Below are 18992 nucleotides of genomic sequence, written 5' to 3'. Positions count from 1 at the left end.
GTAAAATAAGATGAGATATAAGATCCGGATGTGGATGCTCTAACAGGCCTATTTGTTAACATACACAGACAGAGATGCTGGTTTAGCTAAACTCATTAGCTAGTTTTTTTTCAGTTTTATGCATAAGAGAGTTTGGAAAAATCCAGTAAATATATAGTTTTATTCATCAATAGGTGCCCTTATTTATTATGAGAAACCATAGTAAAAATAGGTATAGTTTTATTCATCAATAGGTGCCCTTATTTATTATGAGAAACCATAGTAAAAATAGGTTGCTACAGCATCTATTTCATGATAATTGCAAAATTGCAGTGCAATACTCTTTTAAATTCTTTAGACCTTTTTCTTCAACTTCTTATGTGCTTATTCACATGAGGTAGCTCTTTTGCAAATATTTACATTACTAATAATAATAGGGTCTAATTAATGGGCATCGGGTGCCTTTAGGGTATTTGTTAATAGACAAACTTTTGATGCAATTTTTAAGAGGAATAAAAAAACCTGTCAAACAAGTAGTTACTTTTTGTTACTTTTAATCTTTTCTCATAAAAAGTTTTTAAAACTATTTTGTAAATCAATGCCTCTAGGGCATCTGTTTACCGTTTCCATTTAAAAAAAAAAAAAAAAAAAAATTTGATCTTAAGAAGGTTACAATCGGCTGTCTATAAGAGATGAAACAACAGTGCCAACAAATGGTGTCTTTAACTCCCAAGAAACAATCAAAAACGCTATTAAGCTATAAAGTACTGTCAACAAACCAATTGAAGGTTTACAAGCATGTTCTTACATAGAGTCCCAGGTAGAGTAGTGATACACTTACGAACTCAGATCAGTTCACTGAGTATGGTCATAAATTAGCAGAACACCGCAACAAAGGTCAAGATTGTGTAATTCTCTGACATTCCTACTTCTTTCCTCACTTATTTCCTTCCCAAAACTTCATGCTTGCTCATCATTAGCTCATTCTTTTTCATATCGCAGCTCATTCTTCAAATATGTGCATAGATGCAATGACTACTTTGTCAAAAATTGTAATAATTTAATGCACAAGGGGAGCTTGCATGAAAAGGTACTGCACAGATAATAGTTGTCAGTCACTTTTGAAAACAGACCAATATTTTAAATATATTTCAAATCTAGAGAGTATACCTCAAATGATTTTCCTAATCTTTCAAACTCAAGCATGCTTAGAGCAACTTCACAACTTTGTGAGACAATAGGCTCAGGGTCCTTTGCAAATTCCTCAAGAAGTGCTATACTTTGGTCATCTACGAATGTGCAAAACACAATAACTTAATTAAATGACCCAAAAGTGACACTAATACTATATCACACTCACAAAGTATATTATCAAAATAACTGGTCCAATAGTGGGCCACAAAACGTTTTCTGGCCCAGCTATACCTGCTGCCTCAGCAATAACAATCTATAGATTGCCTCTAGAGTCCCACCAGGAACTGTGTAAAATGGATGAGGTGGGGGGCTTAGCATATTGGCAAGGTGCAGGAGTAGACACCAACAGAAAAGGATTGGTGATAGGAACACTTGTTAAACTGGTTAGCACAATAGTGAGAACAAATGAGGAAGGGTGCTAAACTATGCCATGAGTTTCCAAACACAAGAAGAATAGTGAATCCTGGTGTTTCAAGAAAAGAACTCTAAATTCAAATAAGAAAAATATATTTTCTGAAACAAATTCTAAATCTTAAATAAAGGTCAACAATTTCCACATCTTTCCCGAATCTCATCCAACCTTAATCAATTTTGTACATTTTTTTTTTGTATAGGTAAGAAAAAATATATTAAAAAAGAACTGCTAGATGCAAATTAGCACCAGCATATCAAAAGTACAAAAAAGATGGAAAAGCAAAAACATAAAAATACGTTAATTACAAAGAAAGAGAGCTAAGGAATAGAGGAAGAGAGTCACTAGATGTGAGTCCCCATTACTACACATTACTCTAACGGTACAAGCATTTCATGTTAACAACCCAGAAAACATCTCTTCTACAACACTGACACACCTCTTTTTATCTTTTTTTTTATTTTCCTGAGAGCAGACATACCTTGTTTCTTGATATATATATATATATATATATATAACAACTAATCAACTAGATTGAAATCAGGGAAACTTTTTCATGGGAAACACATGCAGGTGTATTCGATACAATGCTCAACCAAAAACAAGCCCTACTTAGTTTCTGAAAAATGTCCAGTTCTTAAAGCATTGTGATAATAGAAGTCACATGGCACACTCACGGATTAATATCAAGTGGTCATACCTGCAATGGAACCAAGAGCTTCAGCAGCTTCATGTCTAACCATGGCGTGCTCATTCAAATCCTTGAGTATATTGGAAAGTGCAGCTGAAGCAACTTTGTTTTGCAGTTGGCCCAATACATAGGCCACCTGAAAATTACAGTAAATAGCAACATTACCAACTTTTGAAAAATGAAGAAACACCCAGAAGTGGGAGCAGATTCATGTCAGACAAGCTGTAAACAACTCTGTGCCAGACTAGGCATAAATCCCCCCCCCCCCTTCCCAACCCCCTCTTTTCTCTTTCCTCTATTTAGAAAGAGGAAAAAGTTGAGACAAATGACTTTGGGTACAGCACTTGTCACAAAATCGGTAAATCCTCATAAATAATCTTCATCAATTCTCCTGGAAAAATCATCTAACCAAACTTTTTTTTCCTTAATAAGATGTCCTATTTTAGATTTAAAAAAATAAACCCAGCAACTCTATTACGGTATTACCTCCCCCATCAATATGTGAAAATATTGACCTCCAAGTTATTATCATAAATGACTAGTTTACAATCCTCAGCAATGCTTAAATTTTCAAAGGAGCATAGACCTAAACTGTTAATTACAATTTTCACATCATCTTCAATAAGAAGCTTCTCATAGCCATTTTAACTAGCTAAGATTAACACATTTCTTAAAGCCATACTGTAAAAGAAAACCATATGAAAATTAACCATATAGATGTAAGAAACACTAACATTACCAGAAACCAAATGTAACTATTAACATTTTCATTACACAAATCAAATCAATAAAAATACTAAAAAGATAAGAGGATACTAAACAAACCTCATGTTTCAGTAGAGCACTTTTTGAATGCAAAGAATCGATTATTGCAGAAACAGCATCATCTCCACCATGATTTCGAAGTGCAAAGAGAGCTGCATACCTCTCATACATGCCTTTTTCTTCATCCAGAAGTACTTCCCTGAAGTTAATTAGAGCAAATTCATAAACCTAGCACAATAGGCACAAGTAAAAATACTTCTAGCCATAGCCAACAACGAAATAAACCTTAGTTGATCTACGGAAGAACAAGAAGAAGCTGGTGCAGCGGGATCAACTGACATAAAAGGTGATCTTCCTTCCGTGGAAGATTCACCATTTCCGCCATCACCCTTTAATTGCTCAATTCGGTTGAGAGCCAATTCACATGTTTCCCGCACCTCCTGAGCCGGGTCTGAGACCAAACTATTCTTCAAAACAAGAACATTACTCTCCAACCCAATTGCACCCAATGCTTCCGCCGCCTACACAATTATAATAAGATTACACACTTTAGAAGTAACTTAGGTATAGTTCTTAAGGTACTGCACATTAATTCCCCGGTTAGAATTTGATGTAGCTATGTGTTTGAATTTAATTGGGGACTCAAAATTCTAAAAGGAAATAGTTGGAATTTACTTCGTGACGAACAATGGGATGCAAAGAGAGATCATTGAGTAGTGCTATCAAAGCCGGGATAGCTTCGGCATCTTGCATTTGACCCAATGCAAATGCAGCCTCATGTGCTAACAAATTTGATGAATCTCTTGTAGCTGTAAAACGGGTTAAAGTTCAAACACACATACATAGCTATTGTGTGAAACCAATACAATTCCATACATTAGCATAAAAATAAATAAACAAATAACTCTAAGTTCATTATCATATCATATACTAAGTAAATAAAGAAATTGAAGCAAACCCATGTACCAAAATTCCAAAAGAACACAAATTTTAGCATTTGAGACACTAACCTCGGATAAGGGCGTTGCGAGGGGCGGGGCCTTTAAGGTTACGGAGAGAGAAGAGGACTCTGAACCGCTCCGAAATCGGCTGGGTCGGGTCGCCCAACCGTTCACAGAGGAATTTCTCCATTTCGGGTGAGCATCCGAATCCGTTGTTGTTGCTAACTTCGTCTACAGAACCCATGAATTCGCTTCGCAGACTCTCTCGTCCCGACTCGCACGCAGTTTCTGGAATTGGATGCTCTGGAAACAAATTAAAACCCTCCAAAAGCAAAAACCCCCAATCTATGGGTCTATTTGGGAAAATTACAAAATTTGGACCTTGCGTTTTTAATTTTATCAATTTAGTCCCTAACTTTTTTTACATGGTCAGATAGTATAATAATATATATATATATATATATTTTTTTTTTTTTTCATGTAACATCAACAGCTAATTACAACACCGTGTCAGATTTAAAAAACAAACCCAAATTAAAATTTTCACACGAAATCAGCTTTTATTATTCTGGTTGATACATCACATTTTTTTCCTCAAAAAAGTAACGACATAAACTAATAGTTTGTTTGGATAAATAAAGAGTATAAAAGAGTAGAATAGAGAGAGAGAGAGAGAGTAATTTTTTTTTTTTTTTTGAAAGTAAGAAGGGATAGTAAGTTAAATTACCTTATTTGGATGTTTTTTAAGAGAGGAGGGGGAGAAATTTGGAGAGGTTCTAACTACTTCTAACCCCTCATTTTTACTTCCTCCTAAAGAGAGAGTCAATAAAGTATAGAAATGTTTGACCAAATGAGTTACCAAATTTATCCTTACCATATTAACAAAATTACAAATTATGAAAATGCTAAGGTTATGTTTAATAACAGTTTTTGTTTTCTATTTTCAAATTTTTTTTGGGGGAATATAAAGAAAAAACCAATTTTCTTGTATTTTGATATGTTGTTATTAAGATTTGAACTTTAATGCTAACTCGTTAAATGAGACAAATTCATTAAATTAAATACGTGTTTTCATTGACTTTTAAAAATTAGAAACTAAAAATAGTCTTTTGCATGTTTTCAGTTTCCTTCACAAATTGAGTTTTAAGAACAATTTTTGTTTTCTGTCTATTTTGGGTTGCCAAACAAGTTTTTTAGTCTCAAAAATAGAAAATAGTTTTTGAAAACATAAAATAAAAGGAAAAAACAATTACCAAATATACTCTAATTATTCCCCTCTCCCTTACTTAATTTTAAAAACATCTACTTAATTTTAAAAACATCTAAATAAAGTGGAGGATAATCATTCCCTTCTACTCTCTACTCATCTACTCTCAACTCCCTCTAAACTTCCAAACATAGTATAAATTGATACTAATACCAAAAATGTTAAAGATCAAATTGACATTACACACTTAAAAGATAAGGACAAACTTGATAATTTATCATATTTATTTTAAGTAATGCTAAAGATACAAACTTTTTACAAATTGTTGATGTGGTGAGTGATTATTAGTAAATGAAAAAGTAATATTTATGGTAAGCATAGATGAAAACCAATAAAAAGTTAGTTATATCAACATTTTGTAAAAATGTTGTAAAATAGTTTTTTTTTTGTAGCATTACTCATTTATTTTTAATAAGTAATATTAACCATAAGTCAATTCTTAATAAACCATTTTATAAAAATTTTGATACAATTTTTATGAAAAATATAAAAAAACTGTCAATTAGCACTATGTCATACTTAATTTTGGTGAATGGAGAGCCTATGGGAAATATTAGGTCATCAAGAGGACTAAGGCAAGGGGACCATTTGTCTCCTTATCTTTTTTTGTTATGCTCGGAAGGGTTGAATAGGAAGGGGCTTCTCTTTATGCAAAAGGGGTCCAAAAATCTCACATTCATTTTTTGCAAATGATAGCCTGTTATTTTGTAGAGCTTCTTTGTCAGATTTATCGGTAGTTCAAAATATTCTATATTTCTATGAAAAAGCCTCAGGCCAACAGCTTAACCGTGAGAAGACGACCATCTTTTTCAACAAGGCAGTGAATAAATAAACAAAGGACTTAATCTCCAATTATTTAGAAATACTTGAGGTGAAATAATACAAAAAACACCTTGGCTTACCACTTGTGGTGGGGAGGGGGAAAAAAGCCTTAACTATATAAAAGAAAGAGTGTGCTGTAAACTCCAAGGTTAGAAAGAAAATCTTTTGTCCTAAGCGGGTAGAGAGATTTTGCTCAAAACGGTGGTGTGAGTGATTCCCATATTTGCCATGAGCTGTTTCAAATTACTTGTGGACCTTTGTGATGATATAGAAGTGTTAATCCAAAAATTATTTTAGGGGCAAAAGGGTGATCAAAGGAAAATTCATTGGAAAAAATGAGAGGTTCTATGTAAGCCTAAATTTGAAGGTGGGTTCGGTTTCATAGATTTGGGAAAATTTAATGATGCAATGTTGGCGAAATAGGTTTGGAGATTATTGAAGGGCCAAAACTCCTTATTTTTTTTGAGTTTTCAAAGCAAAATATTTTCCTACAGGGTCGATTTTTGAAGCTTCAGCAGCTAGGGGTTCCTATGCTTGGCAAAGCATCCTTAAAGCCCGAAAGGTGATTTCGATGGGTATGCAGTGGAGATTAGGGGATGGGAAAAGTATAGATATTTACAATGATAACTGGCTGCTAAGGAAGGGGTTTGCTAAAATTGGTTCTCCACGTGTGCCTACTCTACAAGGAACACTGGTAGCTGCTCTTATCAATTCAGACACAAGGACTTGGGTCTAAAACTTATTGCATCAACACTTCTTGAGTTTTGAGGCAAACCATATCAAAGTCATCCCACTGTGTTGGACTAATTAGAACAACTGTCTAATGTGGCCGGCCTGCAAAAATGGTGAGTACTTGGTTAAAACAGGTTATCAGCTTCTTTGTAAGGTTGAAAATATTAGTGCTGCATCAAGCTTAGACACATCGAATTAGGAACAGTTCTGGAAACGTATTTGGAAGCTCTACATTCCGAATAAAATAAAAATTTTCCTATGGCAAGTCTATTCAAACGCCATTACCTACAAAGGAAAATTTGAAAAAGAGAAAGATCCTAGATGATGCAAAATGCAGTGCATGTCTCACGGTTTAGAAGAATACATTCCATGCTATTTGGGGTTGCGAGATGCTCCATCACATTTGGACCCCTTGTTTCAACTGGATCCTCATAAAGCATCCTTGTGTTCGAGATGTACAAGAGCTAATTCACTTGGTTGGGCAATGAATTCACAATTTAGAGTTGTTTGTGGTGGTGGCTTGGTTTATCTGGAACCATAGGAACTGTTTGAGGTTGAAAGAGAAGGGGCTGGTCATGGACAAAATTTTTGAAGTTGCAAGAACAAAGCCATCCATGGGAAATATAAAATGGAGACCCCTTGTGAGTGCAACATATAAAACAAATTATGATGTTACAGTGTTCACTGAATTGGGGGAGGCAGGTATCGGGGTTGAAATTCGAGATGCTAGGGGAGAGGTGATTGCTGCATTATCCAAAAAAAATCACCTACCCGGGCTCAGTGGAACTGCTGGAGGCATTAGCTGCAAGAAGAGTTGCAAAATTTACTATTGAGTTGGGTATATCTTCTTCTAAATTTGAAGGTGATTCTGAGGTGGTGTGTAGTACGTTGAGGGCAGCAGAATGGGGTTATCCCTCACTTGTTAAAGACACTTTGTCTACTGTTGGTTCGCTTAGAACTTTTTCTTTCTCTCATACTAGGCAATAAGGAAATTATATAACCCATGCTTTGGCCAAGAGAGTAATAGTTTCTTTTCTTTTACTAGTGTGGATGGAGTATGTTCCATTTGACATTCATTAGCTTGTTATTTTAGATTCTCCAACATCTTAATAAAATTACTCAGCGTTGATTCTCAAAAAAAAAAAAAAAAAAAAAAAACTGTGAAAAACAATTAATTGTTTTTATTTATTTTTCTTTGCATTCGTTAAATTCTTTCCATTTTTATTTTATTTAAAATTAAATTACAGTGTGCTAATATAAACAAACAGGGATTAGGACCTCAAGCGAAAAACCAGCGACAGCTTTACTCTTCCTGTGGGACCCACCTATCAAAAATTCCATTTCCCGAATCTACCCTAGAGCCGCAAACGCAATACATACATATTTACCCCGTGACGTGTCAGTCCAATTGAAATGTAATGATGTATATCTCTAGACTCTAGTTATACTTATATGAATCTACCCTCCCAAAACTCTTCAAAAAAATTCAGATCTGAATTTCTCTCTCTCTCTCTCTCTATAACAGAAATTACGAGATCGAATAGCTCCGTTACGAGTATTCAAAGAAACAGAAAGAGTCGGCCATAGAAACTGTGATCCTTTTTCTCTCTCTCTCTCACTCTCAGGTCTCAACCATGAATGCCAGAAGGTTAGCTCTATTTCTATTTCTAACTCTTTATTATTAATCTAATTAAGTAAGGTTTATGCATAATAGATCTGATCATCTGCTTAGATTTTTCATGTCTGTACAAAGTATGAGTGTGTGATCACGTGGAAATGTTATCTTTGTTTAGTCCTTGAAACGCAAACAGCGATCAGCGTGGTTTTTCAATTGGATTGGCTTTCTATGGTTTTCTGGTTGTGTATTTTGCTTTTCTTGGTTGTCTTGTCTTTTACTATTATCAATCTTAGCTCTTAGGGTTTTGGAGTAGGCTTCAGAGCATTATTATGACTTAGAAAACTAATTCAGTGATTGGATTACTTTTTTATGCTGATTATAGGATTATTTTGGTGAAATTCTGTAAGTTGTTCACTTGTTTGTTTCCGAATAGTATTACTATTAACAATAAACCCGAAGGGATTGGTGTAGTGATTCTTAGGCCTCGTGTGATCCATGAGGTTTCTGCTTGGTAATTACCCGGTGTGTGGGAATGGGGGCTGCACAATCGGGGGATTAGTTAGGTACTCTTAAGATCTCTAGATACCCACATAAAAAGAGTTTATCGATAGAGTTCGATGAAATTTCAGTTGCTTGATTGGTGTTTAGTTTAGAGTATAGACCGCGATGTTAAATAGTTTAGGTAATTCCATCCAGATGTTGTTGGTGTTGGGTAGGCTTGTTAAATCACATGTTTACTGACATGGTGTCATTATGATCTAGGTGGGTACTTTCTCAGCTTGTTTATGGGAGCATATTGACTGCAATGGGTGATTATGCAATCCCTCTACTGATTATGCAATCCCTCTAATAATTGAAAAAAGAATAAAATAAAAATTGATGGCAACTCATAAGCTGAGCTATCAAACCGCAGCAGCACAAACATGTCTCACTTAAACAGATCTAACTTTTCCTTGTAGCCAAACAACCCAAATCATTAAATCTCCATACCCATCTGCCAGCCTTCTGGGCTCCACCTGGCCACTATGAACCCTGCCTCTCTCTCTTCAATGTGCGGTAACTACAAAAGTAACAAAACCACACCTCTCTCTCGCTCTCTCTCTCTCTCTCTCTCTCTATCGTCTTCCATGGTGGACCTAGGGATGCAAGCAAAATGGTGCAGTTGGCATTGTCGTGCTTTTTTATTGGGGTTTGACATCTCAACTGATTCGGTGGCATTGATATTGTCAAAAAGGCTTTGATATTGGTTTCTAGTTTTTAAAATAGTTTTTAAGTTGTTTTTAATTTTACAGGTTTCTAATTTTCTACAACTACTGCCAGTAAGGGTGTGTTGGTAGTTGAGTAAAGTCTAAAATTTTCTAAGAGATTCTAATTTTCATGTCTTTATTTATTTGAGTCAAGTTAGTCTTTATTTGGGTTTTATTAGGTCTTTGGTTCACTACTTTAGTTTATGAGTTATAATGCTACTTGTACAAGAAAGAGTCATCAGTCAGTACACTCAAATAACTCAATATACAAAACCTAAAGCCGTCCTCACCATGACTAACCCTAAGGTCATAACTTTTCCTATCCTAAAGTCCACCGAAAACATAGGTAGGCAGATGTCTAAACTTTTCCTATGTTTTCCATTTATATGTTTTTTGAAATTCCATAGAGCACGCTAAAGGCTGCAGTCATCACCATCAAAATATATCTTGAGTGTATGGAGAAGAATATTCTCTGGGGATGATAGGCTGCTTCTTAAAGGTATAGTGGCTTTAGTGATATGAATTAAGTTCTGTTGGCCATTCACAAGCAAAATTTTCCAACTAGACGGTCACTAGTTGATGGATGAGTGACTTTTTCGTAGAAAATATTTTAGCACTAATGGTAGTCAAATGAACTGTGTTCTAAACATGTTAGAAGCATGGGACCTGAACATCAAGGTCCTTGACATTGAGGAAATGGGCAAGAGCTCAATATTTTAGTTTTATGTTGGGATACTGATTCCTTAAAATTACCTAGCAAAAATGAATCCAATTTCTCCTTAGCTCACTGAGGTTGGTCAAGTTGCAGATGCCTTTCTCAGGATTTTTCAGGACTTAGTCTTATAATAGACATGAAGTCCCTGATAAAATATAAAAAAATAGAACAGTGAACAGAAAGTCACAAGAATGATTCTATTTGAAATTTTAAACAATAAGTTTTGCAAAAAAATCAACTGTTAATTTTAAAGGTAGCATACATTGTTGGCTTATACACAAATATATTGTACGATCAAACTCATGTTGATGATCCATCAACTATATTATTCATTTTTTTCTCTCTAATACTGGGCCAGCTGTATATTATTATTCGATTAATACTTCAATTATATAATGCTCAGGGCATTTAGTTCTAGAAATATGGGTGGGGATGAGGTCTTAGGTTCAGGATCCATTCTTGTGCAACTTAACCAAAAAAAAAAAAAAAAAAAAAAGCGAAAGAAATCCTAGAAATTGATTTTTTTTTAATCAATTTGTATCACAATATATTCTCAAATTTAACTCGAAGGTTACTTTAAATGCTGTGCTTCATGAATTGTATTGGATAATGCCTTTTAACCTTGAATTCATAATATAAATCTGGACTATCATTATACGATCACAAATATATGGTTCATACTCCAAACTATGCTCTCTCTGTCTCTGTCTCTCTCAAAATTTGGTATATGTCAAGATATAAGGCATTACTGGCACCAAAAGGGTCAAATGTATATTGTAAGTGTAAACCCTATTTTGCTTTTACTTTGGTTGTTTATATTCTTGTATGTGAAAAAACACCGTGTATCAGGGTGTTCAAGGTTTGTTTGATACATCTCCAAGAGCATCTGTTTTCTAGAGGACATGTTTCCTTAAAACTTCTTAGGACTTTTAATAATATTTAATAACATATTCAATGAGAAGTATTGGTGCTTGGTGAATACGAAATAGTTATGGCTCTCTGATAGATGAATTCATGCTACATGGATCTCAATACAATTTTGTAGTATCTCAAAGTGCTGAGTAAATGGGTACTTTTTATATATTTTCCTCCTAGTGAATTTCTGATCTCCATTGATTTTTTCCATATAAGGAAACTTATATAGTTGAAGTATATCATCTGTTCATTTTGGCCCTGATGATAAGATCCATTTGTGTGCAGAGACTACCGAAACAATAAAGCCGCTCTTTTTGATGGAATTGAGGAGGGTGGCATCAGGGCCTCGTCATCTTACTCTTCCCATGAAATTGATGAGCATGATAATGAAAGAGCAGTAGATGGATTGCAAGATAGAGTCATTTTGCTGAAGAGAGTAAGTTTTTATTGGCCCTTAAGCTGAATTATCTGAGTGTAGTTGTGGGAGTTCCTGACTGGCCTGCATGTGCTTTGTTATATGGTCAAAGAATGGACTAGAGCTTTTTGTTGTTTCTTTCAGTCTGTTTATGAGGAGATGGAACGGGGGGTAAAATGGAATTGTTCTTGTAACTCCAAAAATATCTGGTGGTGGTACTCAATCTTTGCATTAAACCAAATGGAGCATCTTCCAAAAAAAATTACTCTTCTAGATAGTCTCAGGATGCTCTTAAACTATTATTGGAGGATGCCTTCTCCATTCGTTGACTTCAATATCTTACTGAACATCTGTAATTTTTAAATCTCCAGCAACTATTTAGAATTGAAGCTTAAGTGAGAATTAACAGAACAACATTTAACTCTATACATTCTTGGGTCCTATAGATTTCTTGCTTTGTAAGCTTGAATATCATCCAAGCAAGTTTTAATGCATGTTTTGAGAAACAGACATTCGATTTTAATGCTTGTTACTTTCAGTTGTCAGGTGATATAAATGAAGAGGTGGAAAGTCATAATCGAATGCTGGACAGAATGGTATGTGTGTGGCATTTGTAGGTCCATCTTCACTTTGATTTTTCTATTTCTAGTCTCTCTCTTTCTGTGTGTATGATTTGGCATTCTTTCCTTCAGGGCAACGATATGGATTCATCAAGGGGAGTCTTGTCTGGAACCATGGATCGTTTCAAGACGGTAATTAAAATAAATAACATCTTCCTATTCCAATAAAATCTCTCTACAGTTTATCATCTTTTCTTCTCCTTTGTGGTCTTTTCAATATGGTCAATTTATGTTAGGATAAACACCTGTTGCTTCATGGCTGTTCTGATGAGCTTATTTTACATTTTAGGTATTTGAGACCAAGTCAAGCCGGAGGATGTTTACACTTGTGGCATCATTTGTTGTCATTTTCCTTGTCATATACTATCTCACTAGGTAATCGATCTGTGATGGCATTTTCCTTGTCATATACTATCTCACTAGGTAATTGATCTGTGATGGATTTGATACAAGCTTCTAGCTTAATGTTAGAACTGGGAAGACTCATTTTCACTTTATTGCTGTGATCAATGTTACTTCCTGCCTGTAAGATATTCTGGCATGTCCATGTAAAGATATTTTCATGTATCAAATGTGTCTTGAACCAATGGGATGGTTAGCAGTTAATATGTGTTTGCATCATAATCTTTCTACATCTTCTTTGTTTCTTCTCTTGCATGGTTTGATCGGAATTGACAATGGTTTTAATCTTTTACTATTACCAATTACCATAACATGCTCATCTACAAAGTTGAGTGAACCTTTCTGATTATTGTGAAATGAGTAGCTGACAAAATTAGTAGGCTCTTCAAGCTTTGGCTTGGTAGAATTGTCTTTGGTATTATAGTGATTCTGGAGGGTGGAATTCGTTTGTTCTGCCTCTCTAGAACCTGTTTTTTTTTTACCAGTACATTCACAGTTATGATGTGGCTGCTCCTTTGTTTGAAATCCTTGATTTGAGCAAAAGAGCTCCAAAACCTACTGCTATATGACTTTGTGGAGAAATCAAATATCAAAGACTTTGCCTTCTAAAAAAAACTAGAAATGAGAGGAAAAACTGTGTTTCTCCTCTTGCCTTAAGTGATGAACATGATGCATAAGTCCCTAAGTTAAAAATTTGAGTTTTTGACTAGCATGTGTTATTGGATTTTGGATTAGCTTTTGGTTAAAAAAGACTTCGAAAACCTGCTACACATAAGCAAATAAGTTAAAAGGTTAACATTATATTTGACTTGCCAGAACTCGGAGGTTTTTTTGGGTTTATTGATTGGAGCAACTGAAAGTTGCAATACATCTATATTGCAACCTGGTGGAATTCTTGGCAAAACCTTCCTTAAGTCCAAAGTCAGGAAGTAGGACAAATTGGAATGGTATCTGGATCCATCAGTTCATCCCTGTTCGATATTTGTATCGAAATGTAATAGTTGATATCTCCCTGACACTTGGAAAGGGTCCAAGTCCAAGAAGATAGAAAATAATACATGGAGAACAGACCAGCTGCTTTGTTATTTGCTGGTTCTGCGTGACAAATGTCCCAAGTCTACTTAGCAATTACATCTTAATCGTAGACATCTGGGAAAATCTTGATCAGTCATTCTCATTGCTCAATAAAGTCCTTACTCCTAATGCGTCTGAGAGTTTCCTTCTTGACATTGGTCCACTTCATGTGGCAGAATTTCTCTGAGACCCAACAAACTGCATTGATTATTGCTTCGCATAATAGAGTAGTAATTTAAAAAAAATGAGTTGGCTACGACTAATTACTTACTATTATATTTTTTTTTTCAAATTAAAAGAGAAAACCAAAAAAACTAACAAGCCTACTATAAATAATTTATCTATTGGCGGAGAAATCTAAGTTATACCCTACAACCAATTACTTAGAGCATTAGCATTTGGGTATGCCAAAAAAAAACTTATTTTGCATTCTCAAATACATTTTATCTATTTTACCAATTTATTTTACAACTTACTTTACATCATAGTTTTTATTTTTACATACAACTTAATAAAATAATATAAACTACCTAATAAAATAATATAAAGTACTACTCTCTCCTTTTCCTCTTACTCACTTTTTCTCTTTACACACAATTACAACATTAAACTAATTTTTTTTTACAACCTTACTATTCATAGGTTGCAATTTTTTTTAAGCTTACAAACCCAGATAGAGTGGCTTTTGGGTGGCTTGGGTTCTAAAATAGCTCTTAGTATAATTTATTCATTGGTGGAGAAATCTAAGTTTATAACCAAGAACAAAAATAATTCTTAAAAATTAAATGGGTGTTTAACACACATTTTCAGTTTTTAAACAACATTACATGCATTTCTATATACTTTTTCACCCACACGTATTTTCACACATATTTTCAAATAACAAAACACATATACCAAACACTTCATAAGTTTCAAAAAATTGCAATATGATAAATAAATGCACCAGCCAGGAATCAAACCTGGGTACATTACACGCATTTCTATGTACTTTTTCACCCACACATATTTTCAAATAACAAGACACATGTACCAAATTACCCCTAAGTTTCAAAAAATTGCAATATGATAAAATAAATGCACCAGCCGGGAATCGAACCCGGGTCTGTACCGTGGCAGGGTACTATTCTACCACTAGACCACTGGTGCTTGTTGATATGGTTTTGGATTTTAAAATAGTTATAGAGATTAACGTTATTGACAAAAATATGTTCCAATGACGCATAAATCACGTGATTATAAAATTCTCCACCGAAAGCATATGGACATTGACATCTCTCAACGTATCATTAATATTCACAAAACGTAATAGTCACAATTTTTTTTTTCAATATTTTATAGGTAAAAGTTAACCGATATTTTAAGAGTGTTGGTTTATGAAATAATTTTTGAAAATTTTTATGAAAAAATAAATAAATTTATGCATTTTTTTTATATTTTTCATAAAAGTGTGTTAACATTTTTCTAAAGTGGTTTATTAACGGTTGTCTTAGAGTCCATCAAAAATTGAAAAAAAAAAAAAAAATTGTCCTAAGGTCCATTAAAAATTGAAAAAAAAAAAAAAAACAATTGTCCTAAGTTCCATAAAAAATTGAAAAAAAAAAAAAATTGTCCTAAAAAAACTCCTAAAATATCCGTTAACATGAGCCATGACCCCATTTTATAAGGGAAAGAAAATTATTTGTATTAAAACATTTATTTTGATCATAATGGGTCCAAGCCTGGTTTTTGATCCGTACTCAGCCCGTCGCTTGAGGACTAATGAAGACAAATGAGAAAAACATAGTCAAAGGCTCATGATAAAAATCCATGCAACCGCTCCATAAAATGAGTTTTCAATCGTTTAAGGACTAAGTCCACAATTATTTTGTGTACTTTTAGTATTAATGTGCATTTACCACACACACGCACCCAAAAAAAAAAAAAAAGTCCACAGTTATATATGATGTGCAAGCATGCATGCATGGCATGACAAATGCTGTATAACCGTTATTCCAAGACAAGGTCAAGGCTTTTTGCTGTAATCTATCTTACCTGCTCTTATATCCTGGACAGTGTTCTCTCCCTTTCGTTAATTAGCTTAGGTTCGAATATTTAAAGAAGAACAATAAAAAAGAAAAAGAAAAAGAAAGCTTAGGTTTAGCCTCGGCTAAAAGCATAGCTTCAGGGATGGAGCCAAGGCTTTATGAACCAAATTATATATGAAAATTTTTAAATGTAAACTAGTATTTAGTTAGTATTAACAAAATATTAAATAGAAAATGCTAAAGTTGTAACCAATTATATTTAAAGTTTGCAAATTAATGAGACAATAAACTAATCGTGATGTGGCATAATGTATTTATTTAGTATTAATATAGTATCAACTAGGAAAATTCTAAAGCAGCAACTAATTATGCTATTTAGCATTGCCAATAAGGAAGAAAAAGATCCAAACTTTTAACCTTGAAGTCTCAAATAATGAACAAACAAAGTCAAACAACTTAATTAACAACACAAGTTGTTTGATTAAAACCAAATAATTAACAAATATATTTTGAAGTTTACAAAAAGTCAAAAACAATACATACCCATACACAATCGATCTCATGGTGCATGCATGACAGAAATGGAATGCCTACTCTCTATTGTTGGGGTTTTTTTTTAAAATTTTTTAAGGGGCCAAGTATAACCATCATTAAAAATTGTACACATATATATATTCATATTAAACTTGTTCATAAACACATTATATATATATTTTTAGAGAGTTTTAACCTATGATATCCGTTCTTGATGATAACTCTCTATCATCAGACCAAGACACTAATCAGTTTTTGGTGCAGACAGGGATTGAACTTCAGATCTTTTATACAACTATCAGAGATTTTACTAGTTAGAACTAATTGGAATCCACTTCATAAAAACATTATTATATGTAAGCTTGACATGTCTAATGTTAAAGTCTAAACTTGTGCTTAATTTTGACTTGTTTGCTAGTGAAATGAATATAAATAAGTTTTTTTTTTTTTTTCCCCCTAAATCTAGATTTGGATTTGTTTTTTCCAAAACAATCCAAGTTCAAATTGTTTATAAAATTGGTTCATTTATTATAAGAGCACATATATAATTAGCTGGTTTAATTAACTTTTTCTTTTGATGGAGACATACCATATATAGGCTTGTACTTTGCTCTAGGTTTTGGCCACGGCCACCTTTCACTCATTTGCACGCAGCTTGCAAGTGATTTAAATTATAGCTCTCATGCATGTCATTTTATACGTCCTCGATCCTTGAGTTGAGAGTTTCGTAAAAAGTAGAACAAACATATTTATTTGCTTCAACTCTCACTTCCGATTGAGATACGCTCACAAAATTATGCTAGGCTCTACATGCAACTGTTCAGTTATGCGCACAGAGCTTGAAATAATTTAGATGGGCAGGAGAATCTATAGTAATATACCATGTTTCGGTAATATTAATTCAGCATTTGTTTTGGTATTTTTTACTCAATAAATAAGTGACACATGTTTCAAAAAATCACATCAGACTACTCCAATAAATGATTAATTTATCTTCCCGATAGTATAGAAAATTGTGATTAATTTATTGGAGTAGTCTGATGTGGTTTTTTAAAATAGGTGTCACTCATTTATTGGGTAAAAAATACCAAAATAGATGCTGAGTTGGTATTACCGAAACATGATATACGTACTTTCTCAATAAGTAAAGCTCATGGACACGTGTCCGTATTTTAATGTGTCCAATATATTAATGCACTGGACACAAGTTATGTCCAATTTAAATGGCCTTGACTGAAATATAACGTACTGTTAAAGTCATAGATAATGTATATTACTTTATGAGTTATGCTAACAGGTGCCCTTAGAGTAATTGTTAACAATTTATTTTAGGAAAGTTTTGATACCACTTTTATGGAAAATTGAAAAAGCTGTAAAAATATGAATTGCTTTTATTTTCTTTTTTCAAAAAAAAAAAAAAGAAGATTATTAACTATTACCCTAAGGACATCTGTTAGCATTTCCCTTACTTTATACATTCTTCAATTAATAATAATTTCATATTCATCTATATATATATATATATATATATAACCGAAACCTTTGAAACTCTCAAATTTTCCACATTAGCACAATATTTAAATAAAATTATTTTTGTTTAGTTCAAACTTAACAAAGAGTGAAACTCTATCTCTTTAACAAGTTCAACTTAAACTCAAACTCATCATTATAATTACTGAAGTCTTTGAAATTCTTACAATTTTCTATGCCAGCACAATATTTAAATAAAATTATCAGTTTATTTTAAAAAAAATATTTTTGTTTAGTCCAAACTTAATGAAAAGTGAAATTATATCTTTTTAACAAGTCTAATTTAAACTCAAACTTATCATTACCATTTTTTTTAAAACAAAATTATTTTTGTTTAATCTAAACTTAATAAGGAGTGAAACTCTATCTCTCTAAGAAGTCTAATTTAAACTCAAACTCAAACATTGATAATTTATCTCCAAATTTGCGAAATTAGTCATGAACACTATAAAAGCAAAGCAAACTCCAATATATATATATATATATATATTTTAAATCGAGTAGAGGTATGGGCCTTTCTTATGTTATTTTCTTATTCTTTACTTTGTTAATATATATATATATTTTATGGTTTTTCATGTATTTTTTAAAAAGTAATTTTCGTACATGATCAAACCACCAAACTCTCTTTAACCGTTTTTTACAAGATAAAAAAGCTTGCAATAATTGAAATTATTCTTTCGAATGTAACCATCTTTCTCTTATATTTCTCTATTGTTTAGTTATATATATTTTGTTTTGTTTCAATAATTTCTAAACATTGAATCATCTGATTCTTTAATATTTTTTGGTTTTTCAGAAGTTTTAATATCTAAATTTTTGAGTTATTTTTTTGCAGTATCTGAAATTGTCTGACAAATTTTTTGTAAGTCATTGCACGTTCAAACAATGACTTTTTCATCAAATTGTAACACAAGTTGAAGTCATACAAGAGTAGATCATACAATAGTGTAGTTTCTTAAATTTTTTATAAAATTATTTTAATCTACCTCACAAATAGGTAGGTTTTCGTGCATAGCACGGGTTAGCAACTAGTAGTTTATAATAAAGAAAGAAAAGGGTGCCTTGTATACACAATACTAATTTATTTTT

General features: G+C 33.0%; 2 protein-coding genes and 1 non-coding gene across 3 annotated transcripts; 1 reads left to right on the top strand and 2 right to left on the bottom strand.

Moving 5' to 3' along the window:
• Positions 1–646: 646 nt before the first annotated feature.
• On the bottom strand, positions 647–4367 carry LOC115962154 (deoxyhypusine hydroxylase). The gene is made up of 7 exons (XM_031081040.1): positions 4052–4367; positions 3717–3850; positions 3327–3562; positions 3102–3240; positions 2286–2412; positions 1150–1268; positions 647–1072 (listed from the first exon to the last, which is right to left on the bottom strand). The coding sequence occupies exons 1-7, from the start codon at positions 4224–4226 to the stop codon at positions 1040–1042; spliced, it is 963 nt and encodes a 320-aa protein (XP_030936900.1). The 5' UTR covers positions 4227–4367; the 3' UTR covers positions 647–1039.
• A 3853-nt stretch (positions 4368–8220) lies between these two features.
• LOC115959086 (bet1-like SNARE 1-1) lies at positions 8221–12967 on the top strand. The gene is made up of 5 exons (XM_031077383.1): positions 8221–8451; positions 11584–11734; positions 12253–12309; positions 12406–12465; positions 12623–12967. The coding sequence occupies exons 1-5, from the start codon at positions 8438–8440 to the stop codon at positions 12710–12712; spliced, it is 372 nt and encodes a 123-aa protein (XP_030933243.1). The 5' UTR covers positions 8221–8437; the 3' UTR covers positions 12713–12967.
• Positions 12968–14887: 1920 nt separating this feature from the next.
• TRNAG-GCC lies at positions 14888–14958 on the bottom strand. Its single transcript has one exon. It is a non-coding gene; the product is annotated as a tRNA-Gly (tRNA).
• Between the last annotated feature and the right edge of the window lie 4034 nt (positions 14959–18992).

Source organism: Quercus lobata, chromosome 9 (genome assembly GCF_001633185.2).
Source record: "Quercus lobata isolate SW786 chromosome 9, ValleyOak3.0 Primary Assembly, whole genome shotgun sequence".
Lineage (NCBI taxonomy): Eukaryota > Viridiplantae > Streptophyta > Magnoliopsida > Fagales > Fagaceae > Quercus > Quercus lobata.
This window is presented reverse-complemented; position numbering and strand designations above follow the sequence as displayed.

Coding starts and splice junctions, on each gene's coding strand:
- LOC115962154 (XM_031081040.1), bottom strand. CDS start 4,226: ATGGGTTCTGTAGACGAAGTTAGCAACAACAACGGATTCGGATGCTCA. Junction 3,851..4,051: donor TCGCAACGCCCTTATCCGAG/GTTAGTGTCTCA, acceptor CCCGTTTTACAG/CTACAAGAGATTCATCAAAT. Junction 2,413..3,101: donor GTGCTCTACTGAAACATGAG/GTTTGTTTAGTA, acceptor TGTAATTTTCAG/GTGGCCTATGTATTGGGCCA.
- LOC115959086 (XM_031077383.1), top strand. Junction 11,735..12,252: donor GAGTCATTTTGCTGAAGAGA/GTAAGTTTTTAT, acceptor TGTTACTTTCAG/TTGTCAGGTGATATAAATGA. Junction 12,310..12,405: donor ATCGAATGCTGGACAGAATG/GTATGTGTGTGG, acceptor TCTTTCCTTCAG/GGCAACGATATGGATTCATC.